This window comes from Pan troglodytes, chromosome 20 (assembly GCF_028858775.2).
Source record: "Pan troglodytes isolate AG18354 chromosome 20, NHGRI_mPanTro3-v2.0_pri, whole genome shotgun sequence".
NCBI lineage: Eukaryota > Metazoa > Chordata > Mammalia > Primates > Hominidae > Pan > Pan troglodytes.
Window position 1 is genome coordinate 22,270,121 of NC_072418.2, and position 13,568 is coordinate 22,283,688.

At 55.1% G+C, this 13,568-nt stretch overlaps 2 protein-coding genes across 10 annotated transcripts in view; both read right to left on the reverse strand.

The window, feature by feature from the left end:
* The window catches only part of PBX4 (PBX homeobox 4), a 55,867-nt gene extending 52,456 nt beyond the window's left edge, over positions 1–3,411 (reverse strand). Inside the window, exon 1 of one of the 2 annotated variants that reach the window (XM_001137150.6) lies at positions 3,173–3,411. In XM_001137150.6, the coding sequence (XP_001137150.4) occupies positions 3,173–3,291 (119 nt within the window). In that variant the 5' untranslated portion in view covers positions 3,292–3,411. The remainder of the gene's footprint in view (positions 1–3,172) is intronic. The other variant, XM_063801418.1, reaches the window with a different exon arrangement.
* A 4,892-nt stretch (positions 3,412–8,303) lies between these two features.
* Positions 8,304–13,361, reverse strand: LPAR2 (lysophosphatidic acid receptor 2). Of its 8 annotated transcripts, none has more exons than XM_016937081.4 (4): positions 12,705–12,863; positions 12,010–12,582; positions 11,156–11,897; positions 8,304–9,217 (listed from the first exon to the last, which is right to left on the reverse strand). In XM_016937081.4, the coding sequence occupies exons 3-4, from the start codon at positions 11,895–11,897 to the stop codon at positions 8,904–8,906; spliced, it is 1,056 nt and encodes a 351-aa protein (XP_016792570.1). In that variant the 5' UTR covers positions 12,010–12,582; positions 12,705–12,863; the 3' UTR covers positions 8,304–8,903. The 8 variants fall into 8 exon arrangements, with proteins under 8 accessions (XP_016792570.1, XP_063657490.1, XP_016792571.1 ...); XM_063801420.1 differs by having other exon boundaries at positions 11,156–12,009; positions 12,105–12,582; positions 12,705–12,856; XM_016937082.4 differs by lacking the exons at positions 12,010–12,582; positions 12,705–12,863 and adding an exon at positions 13,056–13,361.
* Positions 13,362–13,568: the final 207 nt, after the last annotated feature.

Consider the following 13,568-nt stretch of genomic DNA (forward strand, 5'->3'; position numbering starts at 1 on the left):
TGTATAAAAAAAAAAAAGCCAAAGAAATAGTTGTATGGTGACAAGGACTCTAATTTCTCAAATAGAGCATCTGAAACTACAAAAAGTGTCAACATTCCCTGAGAAGCAAAGGAAAGAAAGTTTGAAGAACAAATTTACTTTCTCTCCCCAAACCATGAACTTGAGAGCAGGAAGAACTTGAGAGCTATGCCAGAACCCAGTTCAGTACCCAGATATTGTAAAGGTCCGATAAATATTGGCCAAATTTGTTAAAAATTCATTGAAGAACAGGCCAGGCACAGTAGTTCACGCCTGTAATCCCAGTACTTTGGGAGGCTGAGGCGGGCAGATCACCTAAGGTCAGGAATTTGTGACCAGCCTGGCCAACATGGTGAAACCCCATCTCTACTAAAAATACAAAACTAGCCAGGCATGGGGCGTATGCCTGTAGTCCCGGCTACTCAGGAAGCTGAGGCAGGAGAATTGCTTGAACCTGGGAGGCAGAGGTTGCAGTGAGCCGAGATCGCGCCACTGCACTCCAGCCTGGGCAACAGAGTGAGAGTCCGTCACACACACACACACACAATTCATTGAAGAACAAATGCATGCATTATCCACCTTTTTCTCTGCCTCTTCCTTCCTAGGACTGCTGTTTACCTGGCTTTGTAACCCCTCCCCACTACAGGGCTCTAGTGGGTACACAGTCCACACCACCAGACCCTAGTCCCATACCCAGAGACCGTCCCTCACCTTACAACAGTCCCCATTCAACAAGGCCTCATCCTCCAAAAGGACTTCAGTCCTTTCCTTTCCTTTTCTGTAATAATCACTGCAGGACCCAGACACAGTGGGCTGCCTTGTGAAGCAGATTCTACGGATCCTGGCTGGCTGACAAGTGGTGAGTGGAGGTAAACGGGATGCGAGGTCTAAAAACTCCTTTATTTTTCCCCATTGCAACTGGAATAAATAGTCCGAACTCCCTATTGATTGTTATCCAGATGACAAAAACAAAACCATTTTTTTATGGAGACAGAGTCTCACTCTGTCGCCCAGGTTGGAATGCAGTGGCGCTTGAACCCAGGCACCTCCTGGGTTCAAGTGTTTCTCCTGCCTCAGCCTCCCAAGTAGCTGGGACCATAGACATGCACCACCACGCCCAGCTAATTTTCGTATTTTTAGTAGAGATGGGGTTTTGCCATGTTGGCCAGGCTGGTCTTGAACTCTTGACCTCAGGTGATCTGCCCACCTTGGCCTCCCAAAGTGCAGGGATTACAGGTGTCAGCCACTGTGCCTGGCTGAACAAACAAAAACTCTTTACTGAGATTCGTAGGCCCCATGTAATTGGGTTCCAGCCTCCCTTTATTATTATTATTATTTTTTGTTCAGACGGAATCTCGCTCTGTCGCCCAGGCTGGAGTGCAGTGGTGTGATCTCGGCTCACTGCAGCCTCCGCCTCCCAGGTTCCAGTGATTCTCCTGCCTCAGCCTCCCAAGTAGTTGGGATTATAGGTGTGCACCACTACACACAGCTAATTTTTGTATTTTTGGTAGAGACTGGGTTTCACCATGTTGGCCAGGCTGGTATTGAACTCCTGACCTCGTGGTCCACCCGCCTTGGCCTCCCAAAGTGCTGGGATTACAGGCGTGAGCCACCGTACCTGGCCCCAGCCTTCCTTTAAACTCAACTCTTTCCCTCCCTGGCTAGGAACTTTCTCTTCCCAGCCAGACTCCGCTTTCTACATCCTCTTTCCCACCTCAGGGCCTCTGAAGGTGCTGTCCTCTCCAAAGATGTTCTTCTCCACCTGGCTTCCTATAGCATGCAACCCCTATCCCTACAGCTTTTATTGCCACTTATTTTATTTTTTTCTTTTCTCAGATTGGTGCAGGATGGTCTCACTATGTTGCCCAGGCTGGTCTCAAACTGCTGGACTCAAGTGATCCTCCCACTGGTAGGCAGCTGGGATTACCTACCCATGCTACCATGCCTGGCTTATACTTTTTTGCTTTTGTTTGAGACAGGGTCTAGCTCTGTCACCCAGGCTGGAGTGCAATGGCTTGATTCGGCTCACTGCAGCCTCAGCCTCCTAAGTAGCTGGGACTACAGGCTTGCATCATCACACCTAACTAATTTTTTAGTTTTATTTTTAGTAGAGACGAGGTCTTACTACATTGTCCAGGTTGGTCTCGAACTCCTGAGCTCAAGCAATCCTCCTGCCTCAGCCTCCTAAAGTGCTGTGATTAGAGATGTGAGCCACTCCACCCAGTCCTTATTTTTTGCTATTTACTTTCCCTCCCCTAAATCATGTACTCGAGAGCAGGGACTATGTCAGCACCCGGTTCCCTACCCAGTTATTGTAAGGATTCAATAAAAATTTGCTGAATTCATTAAAAATAAAATAGGTCTTCCATCTCCACCCACTCCTCTACTAACCCTTTTCCCAAAAGTTCTCGATGGTTCCCACACCAAGTTACCCCAGTTCAGTTCTTCAGTCTCCTGCAGACATTCCTGAGTCCCATTCCCCGCCACTCACTCTCCATCATCTGCCCTGGAAACTTCCCACCCACAGGCCGGGCTCGGTGGCTCGCGCCTGTAATCCCAGCACTTTGGGAGGCCGAGACAGAATGAGTGCTTGAGCCCAGGAGTTCAAGCAACTATAGCGAGACCCCTGTCTCTACAAAATATACAAAAAAATCAGCCGGGCGTGGTTGCACGTGCGCCTGTGGTCCCAGCTACTCGGGAGGCTGAGGCAGGAGAATCAACTGAGCCGGGGAAGTGGATGCTGCAGTGAGCCATGATTACGCCACTGCACTCCAGCCTGGGCGACAGAGCAAGACCGTGTCAAACAACAACAAAAAAACTTCCCAGCCGCAGGAGTCCCATTAACTTACCCATTTAGTCATTCACTCGTCAAAAGTCCCGTACGTGCCCATTTCTCAGCCCTACTCCCTAAACCCCTAAACCCAACCTTCTCGCCCCAAGATGAGCTGCTGAAAATCCTTCACGCCACTGCTCGGCCCCATAAGGCCTATCCAGCCCGTTCCGTTTGAACCCCATACATCCCTTCGTCCTCGGGACCCCCCTCCAGCCCTCCTCAAGCGCCCCTCGTCAGTCTGGCCTCCACGCCCCGTCCCCTCCGCCCGCCAACCTCACTGCCACGACCCTGCGTGGCCCCTGCCGAGCCCGCGGGCAGCACCTGGCCTGTGCCTCGTCCAGGCTCTGGTCGGTGATGGCCATGATCTGCTGCAGGACGTCGCTCGTGTCGAGGCGCCGCGGGGCGGGGGGCGATGGCGCGGGGCGCGGCGGGGCGGCCATGAGCGGCAGGGCCAGGCGGGCGCTGTGAAGGTGCCGTCGAGCCTGGAGCACTACCACTGGCGCCGCAGCCAACCGCCGCTGCCTGAGCGCCGCGCCCGCTCGCGCTCGCGCCTAAGCCACGCCCACCGCCGCTATCGCCAGCCAACCCGTGTATTGCACCGCCTACAGACACGCCCCTTCATCTCCGTCTGCCAACCGGCGCCACGCACCGCCCCCGGGACTCGCCCCGAACTTCCCACTCCCCGGGCTTGGACTCGGTTTGGGGTTGCCGAGGCAACGGCACTTCTCACAAGCGCCCTCCTTGCCCTTGAGAGAGGGCAGCGCTGGCTCCGCTCCAGCCAGAGGCCCCCATCCCTCACATCTCGCGCGGTGCACGCCTCCTTCAGCCCCACTCGCATCTCCTCAGAGTTCCTGCTCCTCCTCAGGGCCCCCTTCTCCTCAAAGCCCTCGGTCCTCAGAGACCCTCACTCCCCAGAGCACCCCAACTCTTCCCCCAAGCCACCCCCTCCTCCTCAGAACCCCACACCTCTTATAGCTTGATCGACAGCCCCCATTCATTTTCAGAAGCCCCAAGCCCCAGACCCCTGCTCAGTCCCCCTAATGCTCCCTGCATCCTCAGCCCCATCAGGTGGGCCCCTGGGGCCCCTGGGTCTTCCTCTAGAGCTTTCCACGCCCCGTTCACCTGGCCAAGGCGGGGCGCAGGCGTGCGTGGTTGATGGCAACGAGGAGGTCAGAACGCAGCGCTTTTCTCCACTGCAGAAATCAATTCCAGTCACCTTTCAAGGTCCAGCTGAAGAGTGACCTCGCTTGTTTATTCATCTTCGCAGATTACAATTCTGGGCATAGAAAATGCTACCACGTGGTTACCGAATGAAGGAAGGATGTTTACTGAGAGACTCCCCTGCAGTGTACCCCAAATCAGAGCGAATCCTCACATCTTTGTTTCTAGCCCTTAGGACACAGCATCGAAGGCTCCTAGTGCACAAGAAAAGGAACTGGGCGGTGGCTCATGCCTGTAATCCTAGCACTTCGGGCGGCGGAGGCAGGAGGATCACTTGAGCACGGGAGTTTGAGACCAGCTTGGGCAACATAGTGAGACCCCGTGGTGGTGCACGCCTGTGGTCCCAGCTATTTGGGACTTGAGAGGCTGAAGTGGGAGGATCACTTGGGCCCGGGAATTTGAGGCTGCAGTGAGCCATGATTGCACCACTGCACTGCAGCCTGGTTGACGGAGACCAGGTCTCAAAAAAAAAAAAAAAAAAAAAAAGTAATGGACTGGACATGAATCTCTTCTCCAAAGTCACAGAACCTCCTGGAGCCTATTTGCTATGAGGACGGTCTCCAGATGTGGGCTCAGTAAAAGGTCCTCAGCCTGCTGGCTGGGAGCCCTTCCAGGGTGGGGCCCATGTTCTCTCCATTGCTGCTGGGGAGGAAATTCAAACACCATCTGGTATGGCTGGATTGGAGAGCGTCGGGAGACTCCAAAGGGGACGGCAGGGAGTGAAAATGAAAGACATTGACCGACTGTCTGGACAACAGGGAAAGCTCTCTGATGAAGGAAACCGACACTTGGCTCCAATGACAGAAAGTAACAGATTGCATGGGAGCCACGGAGACCAGTGCCTGTTCAAAAGGTCACCCACAAGCACAGCACTGCCCAGGAGGCCTGAACAGTAGTGGCCTTCAGGCTGGGTGCAGTGGCTGACACCTGTGATCCCAACAATTTGGGAGTCTGAGGTGGGAGATTACTTGAGCCCAGGAGTTCAAGACCAGTCTGGGGAACATAGCGAGACCCCATCTCTACAAAAATAAAAATTAAAAAAATAGCTAAATTAGCTGGTCATGGTCCCAACTACTTGGGAGGCTGAGGCGGGAGGATAAGTTGGGCTCAGGAGGTAGAGGCTACAGTGAGCTGTGTTTGTGCCACTGCACTCCAGCCTGGATGAGAGAGCAAAACCTGCCCCCAACCCCAACAAAGTAGTATCCTTCAGAGAACTTGGAGGGGTGGGCACTGAAAGCTTCAGGGACCAGCAGAGACAAAAATTTGAAGCCACTTGGTGGAGACGGGAGATCGACAAGAGGAAATGGTCTCGAAGGAGACCCACTGGGTGCAGGTTAAAACCTGGAGGAGCTGATGTGAACAGCCAGCTCAGAGCGCCTGAGACAGAGTTGCCTTTTTTTTTTTTTTTTTTAGACAGAAATCTTACTCTGTTGCCCAGGCTGGAGTGTAGTGGCGTGACCTTGGCTCACTGCAACCTCCACCTCCTGGGTTCAAGCCCTTCTCCTGCCTTAGCCTCCTCCTGAGTAGCTTACAGGCACCCACCACCACGCCCGGCTAATTTTTGCATTTTTAGTAGAAATGAGGTTTCACCATGTTGGCCAGGCTAGTTTCAAACTTCTGACCTCAGGTGATCTGCCTGCCTCGGCCGCCCAAAGTGCTGGGATTACAGGTATGAGCCACCTCACCCGTCCCACTGTTGCCATTTGGAGGTCATCAGGGATCTCTACTGCATAGAAATTAGTTGGCAGCTTTGGCACTCAAAGTGCTCGGCCAGGGCCATTTAATATAGAAGGACCTGGGAGTTTTGGGTTGACAATGCATATTTCAGTGGTTTAAGAATTTGGCACAGGTGGCTGGGCATGGTGGCTCACATCTCTGAGTGACCTGGGTTCAAATTCTAGCTGTTATTCAGCATGGGATTCAAAAGTAGGGACATAACCCCACCTCCTCACTGGTGAGGTGGGAGCAGAGAATGACATCCTGGCACACACTGTGCCTTGGAGGGGGCCTCCCTGAGCATCTCAGAGGGGGCTCATCATGGATCTGGCACTCATGGGTTGGGTGCTGTGGGGTGAGGTAGGGAAAGCCCAGCTGAGCTTGGGACCAACCCTGGGCTTCGTGGGAATCTGAAGTCCCTCTCCTAGGGGCCTCTCTGGTCCCTCGGGGCCTGTATGTGCCATCTCCAAGCTGTGTTTACCATGGGCCAGATCACAACCTGTCTGAATCAGTGTTCTCACATAAAAATCAGTAAGACTGATCCCAGCATTTTGGGAGGCCAAAGCAGGCGGTTCATGAGGTCAGGAGTCAAGACCAGCCTGGCCAATATGGTGAAATCCCATCTCTATTAAAATACAAAAAATTAGCCAGACATGGTGGTGCATGCCTGTAGTCCCAGCTACTTGGGAGGCTGAGGCAGAAGAATCCCTTGAACCTGGAGGGGGCGGAGGTTACAGTGAGCTGAGATCATGTGAGACTCTGTCTCAAAAAAAAAAAAAAAAAAAAAAGGCCAGGCATGGCGGCTCACGCCTGTAGTCCCAGCACTTTGAGAGGCTGAGGCGGGCGGCTCACCTGAGGTCAGGAGTTCGAGACCAGCCTGGCCAACATGGTGAAACCCCATCTCTACTAAAAATAAAAAATTTAGCTGGGTGTGGTGGCATATCCCTGTAATCCCAGCTACCCGGGAGGCTGATGCAGGAGAATCACTTGAACCTGGGAGGCAGAGGTTGCAGTGAGCTGAGATCACGTCATTGCAGTCCAGCCTGGGAAACAGAGCAAGACTCCGTCTCAAAAAAAAAAAAAAAAAAAAAAGCCCAGCACAGTGGCTCATGCCTGTAATCCCAGCACTTTGAGAGGCCGAGGCGGGTGGATCACAAGGTCGGGAGTTCAGGATAAGCCTGGCCAAGATGGTGAAACCCCATCTCTAACAAAAATACAAAAATTAGCCGGGCACGGTGGCAGGTGCCTGTAATCCCAGCTACTTGGGAGGCTGAGGCAGGAGAATCGCTTGAAACCCGGGGGCGGAGGTTGCAGCGAGCCGAGATTGCACCACTACACTCCAGCCTGGAGGACAGAGTGACACTCCATCTCAAAAAAATAAAAAATTTAAAAAAAAAAGCACCTAAAGTGTTTACCAGTATGCCAGGCACATCGGAAGAGCTTGAGAAATGGTCATGCTCAAATCCTGCATCCCACTACCTGAACCCCACAACCTGTGGCTGGAAGTGTGAATACAGGTGGTGGGGAATGGGATAGAAACGGCTGGGCACGTGACCTTGAACCATCAGGGCTCAAACAAAAGGGCAGTGGGGAGGGAGGGGGCTCATAGGGTCCAGACACTACTCTGAGCTGCAGAGAAAGACAGGGAGACAGGCAGTGAGATGGAGGCAGAGCAACAGATGGGGGAAACAAAGAACAGAAGCAGAGAAAAACAGATTCAAGACCCCAGTAAGAGAGAGGGGCCAGGCGTGGTGGCTCATGCCTATAATCCCAGCACTTTGGGAGGCCAAGGTGGGTAGGTGGATCGCTTGAGGTCAAGAGTTCGAGACCAGCCTGACTAACATGGTGGGACCCCATCTCTACTAAAAATATAAAGATTAGTCAGGCACGCGGTAGCTCACACCTGTAATCCCAGTACTTTGGGAAGCTGAGGCGGGTGGATCATTCAAGGTCAGGAGTTTGAGACGAGCCTGGCCAACATTGGTGAAACCTCATCTCTACTATAATACAAAAATTAGCCGAGTGTAGTGGCAGATGCCTATAACCCAGCTACTCGGGAAGCTGAGGCAGGAGAATGGCTTGAACCCAGGAGGCAGAAGTTGCAGTGAGCTGAGATCAAGCCACTGCACTCCAGCCTGGGTGACAGAGCAAGACTCCCTCTCAAAAATAAACAAACAAATAAATAAATAATAAAAATAAAAATACAGAGATTAGCTGGACGTGGTGGCACGCGCCTGTAATCCCAGCTTCTCCTGAGGCACAAGAATCTGGAACCTGGGAGGTAGAGGTTGCAGCGAGCTGAGATTGTGCTACTGCTCTCCAGCCTGGGCTACAAAGTGAGACTCTGTCAAAAAAAAAAAAAAAGAGAGAGAGATGGAATAACAGCCAGCCAGACTGAAGAAGAGCGAGCACAGGGCCAAGGAGATACCATGTTGAAAGATCCTTTCTGGACTTGGGCCAAGGTAGACAATTCCGGGACACAGGGACAGAAACACTGAATTGATAACAACAAATGTTTTGGAGACCTCAGAGTGAAAAGAAAGGTTTACTCCTTGTATCATCCCCTCCCCGTGGACTGCTTCAATTCTATCGGGGACAGGCCAGTCCCTGGAGGCTGCAAGGAGCCACAAACCTTTCCCAGCTCACACTCTGCACCCCTCAGTCTCTGCTGCTAAAGAATCAGACTCAGGTAGATGGGGTGTCCACAGTCTGTCCTCATTACCCAGTCATACCGGGTAGCATGGCCCGAGAGAGCCCTTATCTCTCCCCACCTTAAAACCCTCAGCATCACACAGCAGGAACCAGTCCACAGGGCTTACCAAGGATACGCAGTGAAAACAGAAAAATGTCTGTTACAAACCCCCTAAACCTGAGATGACTGAAGAGCCAGATTCCTGCACCCCATCTGACTCTCCTAGGCAGTGGGAGATGACCCGAAGCTCCCATTCCCTGGGCAGAGTGGTGTGCCTGGGGAGGCCTGGCAGTGGTGCTGTGCCGTGCCAGACCTTGTCCTGCCAGTCAGTCAGTCCTGTTGGTTGGGTTGAGCCAGGAGCACCCACAAGTCATCAGGGGCTGTGATTTGTTGCTTGCCGCATACCGCTGAAGTTCAAGGTAGCTAAAGGGTGGAGTCCATCAGTGGGTGGCCGTTCTCGGGAAGCATGATGCGAGTGCTGGCACCTCCCTGGGCAGAGGATGTATGGTGGACAGACTCGCGGGTGGACTGCCGGAGGCACGCGCAGCAGAGAAGGCGGCGGAAGGTGCGGCGCATCTCAGCATCTCGGCAAGAGTACACAGCAGCATTGACCAGTGAGTTGGCCTCGGCCAACAGTAGGAAGTACTTTTCTACAGCCAGGACATTGCAGGACTCACAGCCTAAACCATCCAGGAGCAGTACCACCTGGCCTGGTGTCCAGCAGACCACGAACGCCCCTGTGGGACAGAGGCGGAAGTGAGCAGGGCAAGCTGTCAGAGGCCCGGCACCTACAGCTCTCAGTTTGGGGTTGGAGTGGTCTCCAGAGCTCGAGCAATAGTGGTGAAGTTTGCAGTGCAAGAGCTGCTTGTTTCGCTGATTCTGCAGTGTGACAGGAAGACCTGCTAAGATGGGACATCTATGCTAATTGGTACACAGTGGCCAAGGCACTGGACATTTTGTGTGTGTGTGTGTGTATGTGTGTGAGAGTGAGATGGAGTCTCGCTCTGTCGCCAGGCTAGAGTGCAGTGGTACAATCTTGGCTCGCTGCAACCTCTGCCTCCCAGGTTCAAGCGATTCCCCCACCTCAGCCTCCCAAGTAGCTGGGACTACAGGCGTGTGCCACCACGCCTGGCTATATTTTTTTTTTTTGTATTTCAGTAGAGATGGGGTTTCACCATGTTGGCCAGGATGGTCTCGATCTCCTGACCTCGTGATCCGCCCGCCTCAGCCTCCCGAAGTGTTGGGATTACAGGCGTGAGCCACTGCGCCCGGCCTGTGTGTTTTTTTTGAGACAGGGTCTCCTTCTGTCACCTAGGCTGGAGTGCAGTGGCACGATCACACCTCACTGCAGCATTTGACAGGCTGAGGCAGGACAATCGCTTGAGGCCAGGAGTTTAAGACCAGCCTAGGCAATATAGTGAGACCTCGTTTCTACAAAAAATAAAAAATTAGCCAGGTATGGTGGCACATGCCTGTAGTCCCAGCTACTCAGGAAACTGAGGCGGGAGGATCACCTGAGCCCGGAAGGTTGAGGCTGCAGTGAGCTATGATGGAGCCATTGTAATCCAGCCTAGGCAAGAGTAAGATCCTGTATCTTAAAAACAAAAATAAATTTTGAAATTTAAAAATATGGGCCGGGCGTGGTGGCTCATGCTTGTAATCCCAGCACTTTGGGAGGCCAAGGCGGGTGGATCACGAGGTCAAGAGATCGAGACCATCCTGGCCAACATAGTGAAACCTGGTCTCTACTAAAAATAGAAAAATTAGCCAGGCGTAGTGGCACGCACCTGTAGTCCCAGCTACTCAGGAGGCTGAGGCAGGAGAACCACTTGAACCTGGGAGGCAGAAGTTGCAGTGAGCCGAGATTGCGCCACTGCACTCCAGCCTGGGTGACAGAGCGAGACTCTGTCTCAAAAAAAAAAAAAAAAAAATTAAAAATACATATAGATTAAAAAACAATTTAAAGGCTTTTTGATAAAACAGGCTTAGCACTGCTAAAAACTCCTTTTTTTTTTTTTTTTTTCTGAGACAGAGTTCTGGAGTTTCGCTCTTGTTGCCCAGGCTGGAGTGCAATGGTGTGATCTCGGCTCACCACAACCTCCGCCTCCTGGGTTCAAGCGATTCTCCTGCCTCAGACTCCCGAGTAGCTGGGATTACAGGCACGCACCACCATACCCGGCTAATTTTGCATTTTTAGTAGAGACGGGGTTTCTCCATGTTGGTCAGGCTGGACGTGAACTCCCAACCTCAGTTGATCTGCCCGCCTCGGCCTCCCAAAGTGCTGGGATTACAGGCGTGAGCCACTGTGCCCAGCCAGCACTGCTAAAAACTCTTAAGGGGTTCCCATGAAACTCAAAATAAGACTCCTGTCCGTGCCCCTTAAGGCCTTGCTGAACTCTCCTCCTCACAAGCCCGCTTTCCTCTTTAGAGGCTCTGGCCTCGTACTGCCTTGAGGTTTTTACTTTCCGTTTCCTCTGCCTGGAAGGCTCTCTGTTTCTATCCTCAGCATTCAGGCCTCTGCTCACATACATTATCACCTCCTTGGAGGACATTCCCCACCTAAATCATCCCCCATCACCCTCTATCAGGTAGCTTGTTTTGTTCATTGCTTCACAGTGTCTTGTGTAAGATAGGGGGAAGCAGGGTCCCTGTTGCCCCCTGAGGGCCCCACTTACCCAGGATGATGACAACAGTCTTGACCAGGCTGAGCGTGGTCTCTCGGTAGCGGGGGTGGCAGCTGACATGCTCTGCCATGCGCTGCACTCGCCGCCGCACGTAGAAGAAAATGCGGGTGTAGACAGCCACCATGAGCAGGAAGACAAGCAGGCTCGACAGAGCCCAGACGGCCAAATAGGAGCGGCTGAGCAGGGGTGCCATGCGTGAGCAGCGGTCCAGGGCACAGAGGCAGTGCCAGGAGTGGGCAGGCAGCAGCCCCAGGCCCAGGGCAGCCACCCACACGCCCACAATGAGCATGACCACGCGGCCACGGGGCAGGCGGCTGTGCAGCTGCACGGCCATCACACTGCGGTGCCGCTCCACGGCAATGGCCAGCAGTGTGGCCACCGACGCAGTGAGGCTTGTGTCCAGCAAGCCCTGCCGCAGGAACCAGCCCTCAAGTGAAAGTCGGGCTGTGCGGGGACCAGTGTGGAACATGAGGAAGAGGTAGGCCACGCCCGCGAAGAGGTCAGCCGCGGCCAGGTTGCCGAGCAGGTAGTAGATGGGCTGGTGGAAGCGGCGGTTGGAGGCGATGGCTGCTATGACCAGCAGATTGGTCAGCAGCACCAGCACGCTGACGGTCAGCCCCAGTGCCACCACGACCACATCCTTGGGCCGCCAGTGGGAGCTGAGCTCTTTGCCACTGTTGTTATAGAAGAAGCCGATGGTCTCGTTGTAGTAGCACTGGCCCATGATGACCATCTGGGGACACAAGAGATCAGTGCATGTGGCACTTCTTGGAAGGACACAGGGAGGGGCGGCAGCTGCAGAGGAGGGTCAGCGCAGGAAGGACAAGGGTCTCGAATTCAGATACCTCGAAGCAAAGTGGCAGTGGTGAGGACTACGGTGGCCTGGAAAAAGCAAGCTCCATGGGGCTGGGGTGGGGGTGGAGGAGCAGCTGTTTCTTACCTACTAATAAGACCTGTGTGCAAGACATCACCCAAGTCAATAGGTTTTTGAACCAGAAGTGAAACAAACCCCATCTATGGTCGAATCCCAGCCCACCTGCCACCAATGTGTGACCCGGTTTGGGTTGTGGGGAGAGGAGGGTTAGGGAAAGACAAAGGGGTGTGAGCTGCGGGAAGAGATGAGGGAGGGTCACTTTGGTGCCGGAGTCAGTGTAGGGAGCAGAGACCCGGGAGCGTGTGCACACAAGGGTGAGGTCACTTGCTAGAACCCTGCGAGGGGGCGGTGCCGAGGCGTGGAGGTGATCGGAGTGGACAGAGAGGCGGCCCCAGAAGTTAGTCGGCGGGATTTGGGCGCGAGTGCTTCCCAAGCGGGCGGGGCAATAGGCTGTTCCGGGTGGGACGGAGGACACTGGCGGTCTCCGGGACAAAGACAGCGGTTGGGGAAGGGATGGATGGCCGGGCCTCCAGGCATCTCCAGACTGGGGAAGGGGTAGGGGGTTAAGGGATCAGAGGACTGCGTCCTGGCCCCGCAGGCACGTGCCGCGCCCTTCCCCCGGGCCCAGGCCCGCACCCGCCCGCCTCCCGTCCGTGCAGGCCTCACCTGGGCCTCCCGTCACGCCGCAGACAAGGCGGGCTCGCGGGGGTTCGGGGCGGGCTCGAGGCCCATGGCCCGGCGACTGCGGCGGGAGCGGTAGAGCGTCCGGGTGCGCCGGAGCGTCCGGGTGCACCCTGTGCGGGTTGCTGAGAGGGCGCGGGAGGCGGGGTCTCCCCAGCGCCCCGCCCCCACCACCTGGGGGAGCCCTGCCCCGCCCCGCCCCGCCACCTGGGGGAGCCCCGCCTCCACGGCCGCGTCGGGGGCGGTGTCGCCCGGAACCGCAGCCCCCCTGTTTCCTCCCCGCCTCGCGGCCCCTCAGTCGCCCCTATTTCCGGCGCGGGACCCCCACCCCCGTACCTGCACACCTCATGCGCCCGCAGTTTCGAGCCTGCGGGGCTGAGTCACTCGGCGACCCGAAAATTCCCGCCGTGACCCCGCGCTGCCCGGGCGGAGCTCCAGGTGGTCTTGGGTCCGCGCCCCCGCTCCGGACCCCCAACCCTCCCAGCCCCACCCCGCTCTCTTCTTCGTGTCCAATCGGCCGCCGAGTTACAAGCCACTCCCTGATCCGACTTGGCTCCCACCGCCCGGACCCCCGCCCAGCTTCGGCTTTCCCAGCTCGCAGTATCAGCGAGCCGCGGCCTCCTGTGCGAGGCCCACCTCTGCGGCCCCAGCTGATCATCGGGCGCACGCTAGGGTTTTGCAATCCCGCCCCCGTACCCCTCACCCTGGGACAGCGCTGCCCCCTGCAAAGCCCGGCCCTGCCCTGCCCTGCCCTGTGGCTTCCTCCCTCGGCCTCCCTGCGGCGGCCCCGGGCTCCCACGGTCCGGAGCACACAGCCCCATTGTCCCGGTTATCTGTACTTTGTTATAC

Excerpts from the sequence above, each read along its gene's own strand:
- LPAR2 (XM_016937082.4), bottom strand. The coding sequence starts at position 11,897 with ATGGTCATCATGGGCCAGTGCTACTACAACGAGACCATCGGCTTCTTC. Across the intron at positions 9,218-11,155 it reads GACTGTTGTCATCATCCTGG|GGGCGTTCGTGGTCTGCTGG; the intron begins GTAAGTGGGGCC and ends TCTGTCCCACAG.